The 19,843-nt window shown below is 29.8% G+C and overlaps 4 protein-coding genes across 4 annotated transcripts; all 4 read left to right on the top strand.

Moving 5' to 3' along the window:
* The first annotated feature begins 1,201 nt into the window (after positions 1 to 1,201).
* On the top strand, positions 1,202 to 2,518 carry LOC107463142 (F-box/kelch-repeat protein At3g23880-like). Its single transcript, XM_016081888.1, has one exon. The coding sequence runs from the start codon at positions 1,202 to 1,204 to the stop codon at positions 2,516 to 2,518; it is 1,317 nt and encodes a 438-aa protein (XP_015937374.1).
* Positions 2,519 to 7,353: 4,835 nt separating this feature from the next.
* Positions 7,354 to 8,079, top strand: LOC107463141 (uncharacterized). Its single transcript, XM_016081886.1, has 2 exons — positions 7,354 to 7,426; positions 7,733 to 8,079. Exons 1-2 carry the CDS (start codon positions 7,354 to 7,356, stop codon positions 8,077 to 8,079), a joined length of 420 nt encoding a protein of 139 aa, XP_015937372.1.
* Positions 8,080 to 8,985: 906 nt separating this feature from the next.
* On the top strand, positions 8,986 to 10,287 carry LOC107463140 (F-box/kelch-repeat protein At3g23880-like). The gene has a single exon (XM_016081885.3). It carries the CDS (start codon positions 8,986 to 8,988, stop codon positions 10,285 to 10,287), a length of 1,302 nt encoding a protein of 433 aa, XP_015937371.1.
* Positions 10,288 to 15,258: 4,971 nt separating this feature from the next.
* On the top strand, positions 15,259 to 17,736 carry LOC107463139 (F-box/kelch-repeat protein At3g23880-like). The gene is made up of 2 exons (XM_021130230.1): positions 15,259 to 16,233; positions 17,719 to 17,736. The coding sequence occupies exons 1-2, from the start codon at positions 15,259 to 15,261 to the stop codon at positions 17,734 to 17,736; spliced, it is 993 nt and encodes a 330-aa protein (XP_020985889.1).
* Positions 17,737 to 19,843: the final 2,107 nt, after the last annotated feature.

Genomic DNA, 19,843 nt, shown 5'->3' with positions numbered 1-19,843 from the left:
ATTATTATAACACTTTTAAAAATTATTAATAAAAAGATATAAGATACAAAATTAATACAAATTAAAAAAATCAATTCATTTATTCCAGTCAAATCAAATAATTAATATAATTTATTAGTTATAATTAATGTGGTCCAAAAAATATTAAATAATTTGATATTTATCTCAATTAAATTAAATAAATAAATAATTTATTTATTTAAATAAATCAAATAAAATAAATTAAAAAAATACATTTAAGAACATACCACGTCACCTATATATACTATTTAATCGAAGAAATCCAATTTTAATAATATAGCATTGATTCATTTTAATTACAGGCGGATTCCATCAAATAAAATGCGTATTTATTATCTTTTCAATTTTCAAACCCTAAATATTTGTTAATAATTTAAATTTTGAAATCCTTTTAGTTTCAAATTTCAAAACTAATTTCATTAATAATTAATTACAAATGACGACAACCTAATTAAATCTCAATTTAGTTTCGTGAAAATAGAGAATAAAAAAAAACATTACCAATATAAAATGGTAAGAAGGCTTTCTTTTTAAGATAAAGAAAATTGATATTGTTTTAGGTGATATTAAAAAAATAAATTAAATATGTAAAACATAAAACCATAATAAGTTAAATTGTGAAACTATCTGATTAGTAAAAATTTTATTTTATAAAATTAGTTGCCTTGTTTAAAATACTATCCGCAGGAATTGTAAAAAGTTAAATCAAGAATCTAACCAAAATTTTCAAAATCAATTCTTTCTATAAATTTATCCACTTTAAATGTTTGTGTAATTATATATTTAGGTAGAAATTCAAATGACGTAAAATTAATTAAGAGCTGTTAGATGAAAATTTAGTCAAATTATTTAAATTATTTAACGGTTTTCAACAGATAAAATTGACTGCAACTGAATTTTTACCTGACTATATCGGTATCATAAAATTTGATATATAAACATAAATGATAAATGATTTAATCTTATTCTCTAGTATTGCATGAATATAAAAACTTGTGATTTTGATCAACAGATTATTTTAGTTTAGATTTGACTAGATTGAATTGGATCGGCCCGTTTGTGATTTTGATCTTGGATTGAAGCCGGGCCAAAGATCCATCAAGATGTTAATGATGATATTGAAACATGAAAAACCTAAATAGAACAGAACAGAATAGAATAGAACAGAACAGTGGAATAGATGGACAAACACATGCAGATCAAGAATAAGGAAGCGAAGAGGAATGCGTCGAGAGGGCTGGAACTGGTCAGTTGCTCCAGGGCAAGAACACGGCAGCTGGCAGACCTTTCGGAGGAGATGATAATGGAAATCTTGCTGAGGCTTCCGACAAGGACGCTTGCTTCCCTAAAGAGCGTGTGCAGGTCATGGAGAAACCTCATTTCAACCCCTGACTTCACCCGCAACCACCTTCGTCGTTCATGCTTACGCGATTCAAGCCTGACTCCGCCACGGATTTTTTATTGCACTCACGATGGTTGGTATGGTGGTATCGAATCTTTCTTCGAGCCGTCAATGTTGGACAATCCTTCGGAACCTACTAAAGTCGCTCGCTTCAGTAGGGGAGGCTACAGAATCGTTGGTTCTTGCCATGGATTGTTATGCTTCTTTGATAGCGATGCTGATGATGACCACATCCATGCCATCTTGTGGAACCCCTGTACCGGATTCATATTCCAATCACCGCAAATCAACGGCAAACCCTACTTTTCTGGCTTTGGTTACGACCATCTCAGTGACACCTATAAATTTTACGCAACGATAACGAAGAAAGTGCCATCTGGTGTTGAATCTAGTGCCAGAATTTATACATTTGGACCAACTTCGTCTTGGAGAAGAATTGATGATACTCCATCTAGCCTACTTTGTCCCCGAACAGCTTACGATCCTTGTATGGCTGATAATTTGAAAGGGGTATTTTTAAGTAGTGGCAAAGCATGCACTATTAATTGGTGTGTTTATGATGTGGTTCTTTATTTTGACTTGGGTAAAGAGACTTATGGTCGTTTTACCCTCCCTGATAGGGATTCAAATTATGGTTATTCCTGGACTCACTACACCAGCTTATATGTCTTGAGAGACTGCCTTTCTGTTTGTTATAGGAAAACACAACGTTGGATTGTGTGGCAGATGAAGGAATACGGAGATGCTAAATCTTGGACTACATTGGCAATGATTCCCTTTCATCCGCAACTGTATGATCCTTTACAACCTCTCTACATCTCAGAAAGCGATGTGCTTTTGGTCATGTCTCGATCTTTTAAATTAGTCTTGTGTAACTTAAACGATGGCAGCATAGATTTTTCACTGATTGACAGCTGCTCTAATGGCATGGAGTTCTGTCTTTATCTTTCTCAATATTCATGTTCTAGAATGGCTTATATTTTCCATGAAACCTTAGTTTCACCCAATGGTCTTCAAAGTAACTCATCCAAAATGCTGCTGCACTTCATCGAGTCTAAACCCAAACCCAAACCCAATCTTAGTTTTACTTGGTGAAGCCTTTCTCGCACTACAAACTTTGTTATTAATGTTATTAAATTTATTCATCTCAGTACTATGTTTATGTTTCAATTGGAATTTACTGCTTTAAGAACATTCGTTTGATCTTTTTCCTTTTCTAGTAAAATCATTCTTTGAACACTTTATGCACTGATGAGAAATTGTATTTGCTCTTGCTTGGTATCATTATTTATCCTTGAAAACCATCGATCATAATAATTTTACATCAATATACCACTGTTTTGTGGAGAAATAGGGATGCCCAAGATGGATTTCCAGAAATCACCATCATTTACTGGTTTCAGTTTGTTAATTTAAGGGGAAAAAGAATAGTTCCGTAAGTATTATGGTAAAAACTAGTATAAAGTTGCACCTTGATGATTTCTAATAACAAATCCAAACTATCTTTACTGTACTACTAGTTTAAAGTTGCCACTGAATTTTTCCGGAGAAATTAGCACTTTCCATAATACTAGAGAAAGCCTTGGAGAAATTGCGCACTTCACACAATTTGCCTCTCAAGCGTATCCACCTTGTCGTTCACCATTGATGGCAAAAGATCAACTTGCATTTGATTAACTAATAGTTAAAATTTGAAGGACAAAATAGTATTTAAAATGCTAAAGCACATTATAGTACCTGAAATACATCATTGCATTGAGGCGTGTTTCCCCTTCCTCATTAAAGATGAGCTCAAGACTCAAGAGCATGCTGCCTGCAGAAACTGTCTCTGAGGCGATCTTTTTCTCAAAGTATAGATTGTAATAAGATGGCTTTTATCTACCATGAAAGCTTAGTTTCACCAAATGGTCTTCAAAGCAACTCATCCAAATTGCTGCTGCACTTAGTCAAACCCAAGCGACTAAGAGATAGAGATTAAATTAAGTTTTTGTATTATGTTTGTTATAAAATATATTGAATTGAGTTATGTCTCAGTATCATGTTTGGTTTAAGATAAATATAAATACTCAGAAGTAGGTTTGAAATTTAAAAGGTTAAATAAAAATATTTTTTAAAAAAATATTTTTGAAGTTTCAATTTTTGCCTCCAGAAATTTCAATTTCTGGGTTTCACTTTGTGAAGATACTGAATAGATTGGAATTTTTTGTCTCAAAACACCAAACAGAATAATACTTATCTCAATCTCAGCAGAAAACAACCACAACCTTAAAGCATATTTCAAACCTTCACTTGGTGAAGCCTTTCAATCCTACCAACTTTGTTATTGATGTTATCAAATTTATTTATCTGAGTACTATGTTTATGTTTCAATCAGAATTTACTGTTTTAAGATAATTTGTTTAACCTTCTTCCTATTTTAGTCAAATAATTTTTTGAACACTTTGTGCACTGATGAGAAATTGTACTTGCTCTTGGTATCATTATTCCTCTTTTTACAAATCATCGATCGTAATAATTTTAAATTAATATACCACTGTTTCGTGGAGAAATAGGAATGCCCAGGATGGATTTGAAGAAATGACCATCATTTACTGGCTTCAGATTGTTAATTTAAGGTGAAATAGAATAGTTCCTTAAGTATCATAGGTAAAAATTAGTATAAAGTTGTACCTTGGTGATTTCTGACAACAAATCCAAACTATCAGAAAATATTTGTTGGTAATTGCAAAGCAGTAAAATGATATATGGTCTGTTCCCTATCACTAGTGATTCTGTTTTTCTTGTTTGTGGCAATGTGTAAATATATAAGCAATATGTAGTGCCTTTTTGGAACAACCGTTATACTTGAATGTTGTTCGGTTGTTCTTATTCACTTGGTTTAATCGGTTATTAAGTGATGATTAAGTGCAAATCAAATCATAATGTGGGTATAATGATGATTTAATATGAGGTTCTCTTTAGGTACAAATATTATTATTAGCTCAATGAACTTATCTTGCTAAAACGAAGCTAAACCAAATTATCTTGTGTTCTGTCTCTGTCTTGGCTGTTAATAGGGAAGGGGAGTTGAGTATGCACTATTAATCATGTGGCTGTTTATTTTGATTTGGGTAAAGAGACTTATGGTCATTTTCCCCTCTCTGATATGGATTTAGATGACTGTCTTCACTGTACTACTTGTGGTGATCGATTAAGTAATTTAATTAATGTCCGAAATATTTGTTGTTAAGACAATGATATCAAAGCAGCAGAATGATATATAGTCTGTTTCCTATCATGTGTCCTGTCTTATTCAATTTACCTAATGACATTCAGCTCAATATTCAGGTGATGAGATCTTCTGGGACTTGGCTTTGGGTCAAGTTGGTAAAAACATTGATTCATAGTTGGTAATGTTATGCTCATGCATTCAAGATTCATATGTTTTAGAATAAAAACACTCCATTATGTTAAATTGTTTATGACTGATTATATTCAAGATTATTGTTGTTTGGAATAAAAGAAAGGAATAGATTAATGTATTATGTCTTCATCCTTTTAAACTTGTCTATTTTTTTCCATTCATGTCCGGCCAACATTTATTAAGTTGGCTTATTAAACTCAGTATAAGTAACATATACAAAATTGGTGACAAGGCTGTTTAGACTTTAGAGAAGGGTCTGTGTGCCAATGTGGTGATCGATTAAGTAATTTAATTAATGTCCGAAATATTTGTTTCTGCAATAAACTATTGTACCAACATAGTGTTTCTGCAATATTGTTTCAATCAATTTATAAGGAAGCTTATGGAATGCAATTAAAGAATCAAAACCAAATTATCATGTGTCCTGTCTTCTTCAATTTGCCTAAAGACATTCAGTTCAATATTCAGGTGATGAGATCTTCTGGGACTTGTCTTTGGCTGGTTCTCCTAACTCTTGGGTCAAGTTGGTAAAAATCATTGATTCATAGTTGGTAATGTTATGCTCATGCATTCAGGATTCTTAGGCTATAGAATAAAAATACCACATTATGTTAAATTGTTTATCATTGATTGTATTCAATTAGCATTTTTTAGCTTTCCCATTTCTTCCTCGGTAATTCGGTATAATTTAGATATTACCCCACCCCCTATTCTTCTTAAACTCATATAAGTAATGTATACAAAATTGATGACAAGGCTGTTTAGACTTTAGAGAATGGTCTGTGTGTCAGAATAATTAATGACCATCGTCAAGTTGCGAAAGTTTCATGAGATTTTGAAGCATTACATAGAGGCTATTGAATGCTGATCACGATTTCTCCTTTCTTCAAATACTGCATTTCAAGTTATAGGTGCTTATGTTATAGTTAGATTCTGAGTTGCTGTATAAAAATAATAATAAAAGAAGACAAGATTGCACTTGATTTAATTAAAGCTTCTACAATAAATACATGGAAGTTTAAGAACAGTTTCCAATGTTCTATTTTGTAGTTAGATTCATCCTTTGTCTTCAAATTTATGTTTCAACACTAGTTTTCTAATTATGGTATTCTCATGTCTGTAGAGCCAGTAGAGTGAGGTAGTAATTCGAATTAAATTGTATAAAATTTAGATTATACAAGGATGTCTCACATACATAAACTTTTTAGAGACTTTATTCTTGATAAATGTGATACTTACAAAAATTGAATGTTAAGATATGTGTGGTTCAAATATTACTTTGTTACTCAGATTCTATTTTCATGGAAATCAAATATACTTGGGAAGAAATGGTAATATTTTGATTTCCTGAAATTAAATTTTTTGAGAATAACTTTTCAAATTTTGAACCAAACATAAAAATATGATAGTTCCATCTTAAAATTTTTAGAAGTTATTTAAAATTTCCTAACCACACACTCTTAGGGTGCACTCATATTTTACATATGATTCTTTTTTTTTTCTTTTTTGAGCCGAGCTTTATTTACAAAATTATCAAAATCAAGATTTTTGTTGTTCATGCCTTTGTTAATTTTACTGAGGCTTTTTTTTTATTTATATTTTGTTTTAAAGCTACTTTTTATATGTTGTCTTGATTCCTTTTGTACTTGATCTTTTTTTTGTCTATTTGTTTCTAAGGTTAACTCAGTTTTGATTTTAAATTTTTGTCTCTCTCAATTGCTTTTGTGATTTGTGTGGAGAATGGGAAGCAACATGGTGCTTCAATTTTTCATTTTTATTAAGGACTACTGATGATTTGAATCCATTATTCTACTGTGACACATGGTTCAAATGTACCTTGACAAAAAATTCCGGTGGGGATCTTTGCTTTTGTGAATCGAATATTGAAAGAGTAATGATACATAATTAGTAAATATTATTATTATTGGCCAGTAATAATTTATATCTATATCTATAGATATTTTATATACAAGAAGTATATAATTTGTACTTATATTTATTAAAATACTGCATACATAAAGCAATATAATTTGTATCTATGTTTTTTCAGAATTTTCATATATAAATTAGTAAAATTTATTTGTTAAAGATAATTTAGTGTTTATGTTAGCTAAATAATGACAAAAAATACTAAAAATTATTAGCCTCCAAAAAATTTTTATATTGAAAAGCCATTTGCTTCCCTCAAAATGCTTTTCCCTCGTTTACATTTATGTATGGCAACCATTTAGGCACATATGAATTGTTGCTTAATCTTAATAAAAAATAAAGAATAAAATTTTTTTTGAACACATTTAAGTACACTTAAAAATTATCATGTGTTAATGTGTCCAACATTATTTTTAACATATATTCTTAAAATGAGTTTAAAAATAATATATATTATTTATTAAAACAAAAAATATTTTAAATATTATATATATATAGTAAAGTGAAATTAATTAAGATAATAAATGACTTATATTTTAACTAAGAAGTCTTGATTTAAATTTTAAACATATCAAGATTAATGTTGATGGTTTCTACCATGGTTCTGAAAATCGGACCGGACCGGCCGGTTCAACCGGAAAAACCGGGAACCGGTCAGTTAACCGGTCCGGGTAAGCTCAAAAACCAGTCAGCAAAAAACCGGTAAAAAGTCGGTCAAACCGGCCAGTTAACCGGTAAACCGGTCGAACCGACCAATATATATTTAAAATTATTTTTAGGTTTTTTAATAATTTTATTTAATATTTAATTAAATCGGTTGAATCCCGGTCGAACCATTGAACCATTGAACCAGTAACCTCACCGGTTCATTGACCGGTCCGGTTCTCGCAACCTTGGCGGAGTTGTCCGAAATTATTTAGGCAGATTTCTAAAGACGTTCACATGTAATATTGGAAATTGTTCTATTATGCATGCAGAATTATGGGGGGTCATTAAAGGACTCCAACTGGCCATCACCCACAACTGGAACTATGTTATCATGGAATCAAATTCTCTCGATGCTATCAACTTCATTAAACATGGATGCCCTGCCCTTCACTCTTGTGCATCGCTTGTAAAAGAAATCCGAATCTTATCAAGTCGCATCCAACAGGTGCATTGGAACCACATTCTCCGCGAAACAAATTCAGTGGCGGACATTCTAGCAAAGAAGGGGCAATCAATGCCGCTAGGTCTCCACATCATTGAAGATTCTATTCCTGATATTTTCAATGCTCTTTCTTCTGATTGTATGGGTTTTCTTAGATTGAGAGAGACTCTTTAGGTGGTATTTTTTCTTTCCTTTTGTTGTTTTATTTTTCTGTTGGGGTCGTTGACCCCCCTTTCTTCACCAAAAATTTTTTTTTAAACATATCATAAAAGAGAGCCACTTAAATAAAGACGTCTAAAACGTCTTTTTTTAAAGATGTTTCATAGTAATTAAAATTCAGTATATATAACTGATTAAACTGTGTTATTTTTACCAATATTAGATCAGATAAATTAATTTGGCCAAAAAATCAGTGAATCAAATCTTAAATCGATCTAAAGTAATATTTTCTTATAAAAAATGACTACAATACCCCTATTATAAAAAATGACTACAATACCCTTATTTATTTAAAAATGTAATATTAAAAGATTATAAAAATTAAATCAAGATTCTAATCAAAATTTTTAAAATCGTTCCTTATCATAAATTTTTTCACATTAATGTTTGTGTAGTTATATATTTATTGTCTATTAAGTATATCGACATTATAAAATTTTTGACATATAAATATAAATTATTTGATATTATTCTATTGTATTATTGCATGAGTATGAAACTACTCCAGTCCTTTGAGATTTAAATTTAATTGAATCAATTTAAAAAATTTATCCAAAACCCTGTCAAATTGTGTAGAAAAAGTATATAAAAAATGGGATCCAATTTATATAATTTATTTGAAACAGATTCAACTCAAATCTTTTATGATTATGATCAATATATTATTTTAATTTAGAAGATTTGATTAGATTCAATTAATTGGCCGTTTGTGATTTTGAACTTATATTGAAAGTTTGAAATCGTCTATACCATTGAGATGCTAATGATAATATTGAAACGTGAAAACCTTCATATAAATAGAATACAATAGAATATTAGAATCGATCTAGTCATCTTGCAACGCAAACTTAAACTGAAACGATGACGTTACTGTTCGTAATTATGAATGACGCGGAGAAGAACGCGTCCAGAGGGCTGGTACTGCTCCGTCGTCACACGGCCACCGCAAGAACGCCGCCGCTGACAGACCTTCCGGAGGAGTTGATCATGGAAATCTTGCTGAGGCTTCCGGCAAGGAAGCTTGTTTCTCTAAGGAGCGTGTGCAGTTCATTTGGAAACCTAATTTCCACCCCTGAGTTCACCCGCAACCATCTTCGTCGTTCATGCTTACGCGATCCAAGCCTGACTTCGCTACGAATTGCTTGTTACAACAGTTTGCCCCTCAGAAGCAATGGTGTCAGATACGACAGTTTTGGAATTCTGTCCGTACGGTCAATAATGGAGAACCCTTCTGAACCTACTAAAGTCGATTACTTCAGTGGACAACGCTACAACAGAATCGTTGGTTCTTGCCATGGATTGTTATGCTTTTTTGAAGATGACGGCCAGAATATACATGGCATCTTGTGGAACCCCTGTACCGGATTCATATTCCAATCACCGCAAATCAGCGGTCAAGCCATCCTTTGTGGCTTTGGTTACGATCATCTCAGTGATAGCTACAAGCTCTTTGCAATTTTAAGGAAGAAAGGGCCATCTGGTTTGGAATTTAGTACCAGAATTTATACTTTTGGACCAACTTCTTCCTGGAGAAGAATTGATGATATCCCATTTGTCCCAACTGAAGAACCTTTCATGCCTGATAATATGGAAGGGGTATTTTTTGGTAGTAGCCGATCATGCACTATTAATTGGAGTGTGAATCATCGGATGGTTGTTTATTTTGACTTGGGTAAAGAGACTTATGGTTATTTTTCTCTGCCTTATACCGATTCAGATGATTATTTTCAGAGGATGAGCACTTATTTATTTATCTTGGGAAACTGTCTTTCTGTTTGTTATGAGCATTTAAACGCACAATGCTGGTTTGTGTGGCAGATGAAGGAATATGGAGATGCTCAATCTTGGACTAAATTGGCAAGTATTTCCTTCCATCTGCAACTCGTAAATTTGGGTTTTCCTTTACAATCTCTTTACATCTCAGAAAGTGATGTACTTTTGGCCATTTCTCCCTCTTTAAGAATAGTTTTGTGTAATTTAAAGGATGGTAGCATATATTTACCTGACAGCATGAATTTAAAGGAGAACTATCCTAATCTTTCTCAAAGTATAGGTTGTTCTAAGATGGCTTATATCTACCATGAAAGCTTAGTTTCACCAAATAGTCTTCAAAGCAACTCGTCCAAAATGCTGCTGAAAAAATCCAAGTTTATTATCTCTTAAAAACTGTGTGCACCTTCATTTGGTGAAGCTTTTCTAGCACTAATCCACTACCAACTTTGTAATTAATAATATTATCAAATTTATTTATTCAAGTACTATGTTTATTTGTGTGTTGATTAGGAATTGTACTTGTTTGGTATCATGTTTTTATTTGCCAATTTTGCATTTAATAAAAAACCAAAAAAAATTCCTAAAAAAGTAATTCACCACTCTATTGAAAAAATTTCATACTACCCTATACAGTCAACTTACTACTTGCATATTTATTTGCTAAACATGCTTAGGGAACTTTGATATTATCTTAACAATATGATTCGATTATAGCTATTTAAGATGATGATGTTTTATTTTTTATATTTCTGTAATTGAATATGTTTCTATAAAAAATTCAAATTTCTACTCATAAAATATTTTAAAGGTTTAATTACTTTGTTAGTCTCTGTAGTTTCGTAAAATTTTTAATTAGGTCCCTATATTTTTTTTTAATTGGTCCCTTTATTAAAATTTTTTTTCAATTAAGTCCTTTTTAGTAGTAATTGGCTTAATTTTATAGGACCCAACTAAAAAAAGAATTGGTATGGGTACCTATATAAAAAAAAGTGTAAGGACCCAATTAAAAAAAATATTTTGGTGCAAGGACTCAATTAAAAGGAAAAAAATATAGGGACCTAATTAAAAATTTCGCTAAAATATAGGGACCAACAGAATAATTAAACCTATTTTAAATTAACAATGTACATTAAAATAAATTCAATTCAATTTAATTGTATTCTTTTTCATTTTAAAATTTATTTAAATTTTGGATTAAATTAAATGTTGCAAGCATAATGTTCTTTACTATTTATTGTTAAATATAACCAAAGAAAGAAATTTAGGATCAGATTTGTCTGTGTTATTAAAACTTTAACATTGAGAGTAAAAATTTTAAGTACACATTAGAAGTTTAGGAAGATTAACACTATCATTTAATTTTTTAATTTCAAGTTTACTCTTAATTTTTATATTTATTTTAAATCAAACATGATATTGAGACATAATTCAATTTAGTACAAATACAATATAAAAATTTAATTTAGTTTATGTCTTCGATCTTAGTCTCTCTTTCAAACGCAACCTTTAGATCTTAGTTCGTCACTCACTAATTTCTCAAAAAATAATTGACATCCTAACTTTTTTATCTCCTTTTAGAGTTGCTTATAATGAGTATTTTTTTTGTAACAAAACTTGTAAACAGCATTAAAACAGAGAGAACACAGTGGGGGAGATAAACTTGTAAATATCATTAGAAAAATAGAACATATTAGTGGATAGAAATTAGATGCAAATGTATATAGTAGAATACATTAGTGATCCCAAGCATGTAAATTCTGTTGAAGCAATTGGATTTTCAACCAGTAATTGTGTGAATACATTAGTGAGTAATTAATTCATATATAATATAATTAATATAAAAATAAATTATATAGACATATAATATTACATTTATTACTATTTTTGTTTTGAGGATTACCTATCCACACTTTTTAGATTCAATACACATACACATATATAAATACGTGGTTAATGGAAAAAAAATATAGTTATATATATTTATCTAATAAATTCATTAGTTGTTCAAATGCACAATAATAAAATATTGCTGGATATATTTGTTTTTTGAATATAATTATAATTTTTAGTACTTTTATTTTTATTTTATTTTTTTATTGTTTAATTAAGTATATTAATAATATTTATTAAGTTTTACTGAAATAATGTTTATAATTAAATTAGATTAAATATAGAAAAGGGGTCAACTATCAATTTAATATCAAAAAATTCAGCCGCTGAGAAAAAAATCAAAGCAGGACGTTGTTATAGGGATGAAAAAATAAAACTATTAAAATGGATACTCATATATGTTCATGTGTCCAACTCATCTTTTTCCTAAAGCAATATTTTAATTCAGAAATAAAAATGAAAAATTGGAAGACCATGCAATTAATTCATACTGATAAATGATATATTAATCTTATTCAGCATAGTTATTTTCTTTTCTGTTTTATAATTTTATCATTTTTCAAAGTTTGGGTGTAATGATACCGACAAATCATTTTATTCATTTCAAAAGATGTTCTAATGATGCATCATAACTAAGGCTTAAAATGAGTCGAATTGAGCTGAGTTTAGTTAAATTTAAATTTATCTTATGAAAATTGAGATTATTTATGACTTACCTAATTAACAATCAGATGTATTTATAACATGTAAACTCAGCTCACCAAAAAATTATTAAGTGGCTCAAATAATATGAATATAATCTATATATAATTCTTTATAACTTACATAAAAAATTATCACTTATGTATATTATCTATCTATTAATTATGATTTATATTTTTTATTATAATTATGTAATCTGCTACACATTCAAATATTATTGTCATCCAAATTTAATTAAATAGACTCAACACCAACAAAAACCACTCTCATTAAAATTGCATAATTATAAACGCGGGATTTAAGTTATCGTCTTCTTCTTCTTCTTCTTTGTGTTTCTCCTCATCCTCCTTCTTTTTCTTTTTCTTTTTTTTCTGCATTTTTTTTTCTTTTTTTCCTCCTCTTCTTAGTGATTTTGCAGCATTATGAGTTTTTTTTTCCTTTGTTTGATTTTTCTTCTCTTTTTTTTGGTTTTATTCATCTTAAGAGGGTGAAACAATAAGAATTATTATGACAAAATAAAATAAAAAGAAGATAAAAAAATAGTAGAAGATAAAGAGGAAGGTTTTTGAATTGTGCAGAATAACGAGACTAAATGCACCTTAATTCATTCAGAATAAACCGAAATTACATCTAGAATGTATCGAAATTTAAATTCTGAATTCAAAATAAGCACAGACCAAGTGCACCTTATTTAAATCTAGAATGAACCGAAATTAATTAATGACTGCATTAAAAAACAAGCACACAAACAAAATTGAATGTTCACAAATTCACTTAAAAATTAATCGAAATTACATCCAAAATGAACTGAAAATTAAATTCCAAATAAATCGAAATTACTTAATGATGACGATACACAAACAAACTCGTTTTAAAACAAGCACATACAAAGTGCACCTTATTTAAATCCAGAATGAATCGAAATTACTTAATAATTGCATTCGAAAACAAGCACACAAACAAAATTGAATGATCAGAAATTTACTTAGAGAATAAACTAAAAATTAAATTCTGAATGAACCAAAAATTTATTTGATGATGATGATATACAAATAAACTCGTTTCAAAACAAGCATATGTCAAATCAATTTTAAACAAAAACACATCCAAATCAATTTTGGATGAGAATAATGTCATCAATATGGCAAAAATTTGATGATAACGATAACAATAACGACGATAACGATAATGATGATACGTATTAGAAGAAGACAATAACAATGACGATGATGATGATGATGAAGGAAAATGATAAAAAAGAAGGAGGAGAAGAAAATCTAATAAAAAAAGAAAAAAAAAGAAAAAAAAAAGAAGAGGTGCTGTTGTTGGTAGTAACAAAATTGAAAAATAATAAAAATGAAGAGGAGAAGAAGAAAATGTAACATCAAGAGTGAAAAAGAATGTACGTGTGTGAATTTAAAACAAAAAAAAAAAGCGCATAAATATAAAAAAACTTAGTTGAACTTTTATATAAATAATAATTATAATAAATAATATATAATCGAATTAGTTTAATACAAGTTTGAGCTCAATTCATTTAGCACATGAGTTTAAGCTTAAATTTGATTCGCAAATTCGGCTTAAATTGTTAACAACTTAAATTTGAATTGATTCACGGGTGACTTAACTCACTTTTAATCTTAATCATAACAAAAGTTTAAAATAAATACATTAAAAATTTAAATTGTTTATATTTTTAATAAAAAGAATTTTAATTTGTAAATTTAATATGTATCTTTAAAATACAAAATAGATAAATCTATTTTTTTAAATTATTAATTTTAATTTTTTTGAAAGTAAAATAACAAATGTTCAAGTATTCTCTGTATAAATGCTACAGTTACCTAACAGCATACCAAATTAAATGCATATTTATGATCTTTCCAATTTTCAAACCCTAAACAATTGATAATAATTTAAAATTTCAAAACCTTATCAGTTTCAAAACTGATTTCGTTAATAATTAATTACCAATGATGACACATTTTTTCATTAATGGTGAAAATAGAAAATAAGAAAAAGAAACACACTACCAATAATTATAAAATGGTAAAAAAGGGTTTCTTTGCAAAATACTGAAAAATTGAGATTTTAGGTGACCTTAAAAAAATAAATTAAATATATAAACATAAAATATAAAATTATGATAAAATTTAAATTATAAAATTGTTTGTCATAATAAAATTTTTATCAAATTAGTTCACTTATTTAAAATGATAATATTAAAAGATTGTAAAAATTAAATCAAGATTCTAATCAGATTTTTTAAAATCGTTCCTTATCATAAATTTTTTCACTTTAATGTTTGTGTAGTTATTATATATTTAATTTATTGTTTATTAAGTATATCGGTATTATAAAATTTGACATATAAATATAAATTATTTGATCTTATTCTATTGTGTTGCATGAGAATGAAACTCCAGACCTTTTGAGATTTAAATTTAATTGGATCAATTTAAAAAATTAATCCAAAACCCTGTCAAATTCATGCCATTCAATCGTGTAGAAAAAGTATATAAAAAATGGGATCCAATTTATATAATTTATTTGAAATAAATTCAACTCAAATCTTTTGTGATTACGATCAATATATTATTTTAGTTTAGAAGATTTGATTAGATTCAATTGGATCGGCGGTTTGTGATTTTGATATCATATTGAAACCGTCCATAGATCCATTCAGATGATATTGAAACAGGAAAACCCTAATATAAATAGAATACAACGCAAACTCAAACTGAAACGACGACGTTACCAATCGTAATTATGAATGACGCGGAGAAGAACGCGTCGAGAGGGCTGGTACCGCTCCATCGTCACACGGCCACCGCAAGAACGCCGCCGCTGCCAGACCTTCCGGAGGAGTTGATAATTGAAATCTTGCTGAGGCTTCCGGCAAGGACGCTTGTTTCCCTAAGGAGCGTGTGCAGATCATGGAGAAACCTAATTTTATCCCCTGACTTCACCCGCAAGCACCTTCGTCGTTCATGCTTACGCGATCCAAGCCTGACTTCGCTACGAATGGCTTGTTACAACAGAGGCAATGGTGTCAGATACGACAGTTTTGGAATTCTGTCCGTACGGTCAATAATGGAGAACCCTTCTGAACCTACTAAAGTCGATTACTTCAGTGGACAACGCTACAACAGAATCGTTGGTTCTTGCCATGGATTGTTATGCTTTTTTGAAGATGACGGCCAGAATATACATGGCATCTTGTGGAACCCCTGTACCGGATTCATATTCCAATCACCGCAAATCAGCGGTCAAGCCATCCTTTGTGGCTTTGGTTACGATAATTTCAGTGACAGCTACAAGCTCCTTGGAATTATAATGGAGAACGTGCCATCTGGTTTGGAATTTAGTACCAAAATTTATACATTTGGACCAACTTCTTCCTGGAGAAGAACTGATGATTTCCCATTTGACAGTGGTGAACTAACTGACCAGCCTTTGATGCCTGATAATATGGAAGGGGTATTTTTTGGTAGTTCCCGAGTATGCACTATTAATTGGATTGTTAATCGTCGGGTGGTTGTTTATTTTGACTTGGATGAAGAGACTTATGATCAATTTCTCCTGCCTTATACTAATTCAGATGATGATTATTTTCGGAGGATGAGTACTTATTTATGTATCTTGAGAAACCGTCTTTCTGTTTGTTGTGAGCATTTGAAGGCACAACACTGGATTGTGTGGCAGATGAAGGAACACGGAGATGCTCAATCTTGGACTAAATTGGTAAGTATTTCCTTTCACCGGCAACTCGAAAATTTGGATTTTTCTTTACAATCTCTTTACATCTCAAAAAATAACGTACTTTTGGCCATTTCTCCGTCTTTAAGAATATTTTTGTGTAATTTAAAAAATGGTAGCTTAGATTTACCTGACACCATAAATTTACGGAAAAATTATCGTCATTTTCCTCCAGGTATAGGTTCTAGGATAGCTTATATTTATCATGAAAGTTTAGTTTCACCAAATGGTCTTCAAAGCAATTCATCCAAAATGCTGCTCCAAAAACTTAAATCTATTGTCTCTTAATAGCCTCAATGCACCTTTATTTGGTGAAACTTTTCTAGCATTAGTAGTCCACCATCAACTTCATTATTAATAATGTTATCAAATTTATTTATTCGAGTACTATTTTTATTTTTCAGTTGGATTTATGATAATTCATTTGATGTTCTTCCTATTTCTGACGAAAAATTATACTTGCTTTATATCATACTTTCATTTGGCAATTTTGTATAATAAAAACAATCCTAAAAAAGAGTAATTTATCACTCCATACTATCTTATACCTTCGACTTAATACAATTCAATTATGTCTATTTAAGATGATGATGTTTTATCCTTTATGTTTCTATAATTATTGAATGTGTTTCTATAAAAAATTTAAATTTCTATGCATAAAATATTTTAAACTAGTAATATACATTAAAATAAATTCAATTTAATTTAATTACATTTTTTCATTTTAAAATTCATTTAAATTTTGGATTAAATTAGATGCTACAAACATAATGTTCTTTACTATTTATTGTTAAATATAACCAAAGAAAGAAATTTAACATCAGATTTGATTGTGTTATTAAAACTTTAAAATTGAGAGTAAAAATTTCAAGTACATGTTAAAAGTTTAGGAAGATTAACACTCTCATTTAAATTTTTAATTTTAAATTTATTCATAATTTTTATATTTATTTTAAATCAAATATGATATTAAGATATAATTCAATTTTGTAAAATTTAATTTAGTTTTTGTCTTTCGAGTTCAAACGCAACTCTTAAATCTTAGTAGCTCACTGATTTTTCAAAAAAATAATTCACATGGTAATTTTTTTCTCCTTTTAGAGTTGCTCATAATTATGAGTATTTTTTTTTATAACAAACTTGTATATAAACAATAATAATAATAATAATGTACCATGTTATAACAGTACCTTAAAAAGAGAAGACAAGCCTTAACTCTATTATTATATTCATAGTACACCAGAGTATTTTATAAATTACAACAAAATTAAAGATTGAGAACATTGTCTCTGCGATTCAAGCTCTATATCAATTAAAATTGGACTTGGTACATTAAAATGTTCAAGGCTTAACATAACAAGTGTAAAGTGCAACTTACTTTTCTAAAATTTTTAGTAAACGTGTCTAAAATTTTTTATTTTGTTTTCTTTTGCATAAGCAGCAAGTAATGTGCTCCTTCTATTGAAACAGATACATGGATATTCCTGAAAATAAAATCACAATTCACAACTTAAATACCTTTGTAAATTTCTTAGGACCCCCTAGCTTCTCAAGACACACAAGTGAGTATACTGCCTCCGGAGATAATAATCTGAATCCATATCAGGTAGAAAAATGACCATGTCTCTTTATCCAAATCAAAATAAAGAATCACATGATAAACACTTCGATTAATAGTGTATATCCTGCTATTGCCAAAAAAATCCATACAAGCATGGCATGCATCTTCTAGTAGGCATGTTCATCAAACAAGCATCACAATTTATGGTGTACTAATCTAGGCTCATTAAAAAGGTACACTTCACCTCATCTTATAAATCCAAACAACTCCTTTTAATTCTTTCTGCATGCCTTTATATAATAGTTTATGAAATTCGAAAAATCTTAGGGGATGCAATTTTTACCAATTTTGGCGAAAACAAATACCAAAATTTTTTAAATATTGATTTATGTGTGGAAATTTTGGTAAATATCAATGTAAATCGTATTGACTTATATATATAATATTTATTGACCTTGTAATATTGCTAAAAAAGAAAAAGCATATGTAAAAGATCAGTATATTGAACATTACACTAATATACCGTTTAATTCGAATTACCACCTTACTCCACATACATGGGAATACCATAGGAAATTAGGGATGAAAACATAAATTAAAAGACAAAGGTTGAATCAAACTATAAAACAGAACGTTGAAAACATCTTTCTATTCTTAAACTTTCTTATATTTATAGTCCAACCTAAGCTTTAATGAAATCAAGTGCAATCTTGTCTTCCATTATTATTTTTACTCAACCATCCAGAATTTAACAATAACATAAGCACCTACAATTTGAAATGCAGTATTTGAACAGTTCATGATCAACATTCACCTCTATTTAATAGTTTTGTTACCTTGCCGTGTTTATGATCCGAATCATCAATAGCCTCTATATAATACTTGAAGATTGCATTTCCTACATGCCGTTGTTTCCCAAGAATGAACAGTCATTAATTATTTTAACAAAGAGAACTTTCTCTAAACAGCCTTGTCATAAATTTTTTTATACATTGCCTATAATGAGTTTAACAAGAATGGGGTGGGGTAATCACTATATTATATTGAGGAAGAAATTGGAAACCTAAAAAATGCTAATTGTTACATCAACAACAAATTTTCCATCAATTTTTTTTTTAAATTCAGCTTTGCTATCTTAAACCCAGTACAATTTGTCATCAGTGCAAAAAAAGTGTTAAAAGAAATATTTTACGAGAACAGGAAGAAGATAAAACAAATTATCTTAAAGCAGTAAATTGGAATTGAAAATAAATATAGTACTGAGATAAATAATTGATAGCATTAATAACAAAATTGGCAGTGCTAGAAAGACTTCACCAAGAGAAGGTGAAAACATGCTTTTAAGAGTCAATAGGCTTGGGTTTTAAAGTAGAACCTGCTATAAATACCTCGAAGCTTCAGCGGCGGTTCAACAGGTAAAGGAGGCTTCGAGCGCGGAGGTGAGAGCTACCTGAATAGCATGGAGAAGTGGAGAACATAACAAAAAAAAATTCAAGTCAAAAGGCAACCAAACCTGAACCAAATCAAAACAAACCAAACCATCCATGAAACCAACATTAGTGAGCTTTCTAAAAAGTTCTCAAACCTCTCGGTCAATGATACACATAAATTTTTTATTTTTTTGGTGATTAATCCGGCCAAAGCTAAAAGAAGACTAAATACAAATTAAATGGGGTATAGAAACCCCTTGTTCATCATCAGCTAAGATGCTAATAACTTCTCTAGGAGGCAGGTCCCAAAAATAAAAGCCTTGGTCTAAGTTTAGACTTTTCCGAGCTAGGCAATCAGCACATCTGTTCTCTCCCTATAAATATTTACAAAAAGAAATTTTCAAGGTTTTTTTTTTCACTGGTTAATGTTTCTGATCAAGGTACTAGGGTGTTTGTTAAGATCTTTTTTACCATTAATCATGATATAGCAGCTTGAGAGTTACGCTGTATAATTAATTTCCTTATTCTCAAAGCCCAAGTCAGATCTAGTCATTCATAATGCCCCACAACTCAGCCTTGTAAGCTGAACAACGACCGATGGGGA

This window comes from Arachis duranensis, chromosome 8 (genome assembly GCF_000817695.3).
Source record: "Arachis duranensis cultivar V14167 chromosome 8, aradu.V14167.gnm2.J7QH, whole genome shotgun sequence".
NCBI classification, from domain to species: domain Eukaryota; kingdom Viridiplantae; phylum Streptophyta; class Magnoliopsida; order Fabales; family Fabaceae; genus Arachis; species Arachis duranensis.
This window is presented reverse-complemented; position numbering and strand designations above follow the sequence as displayed.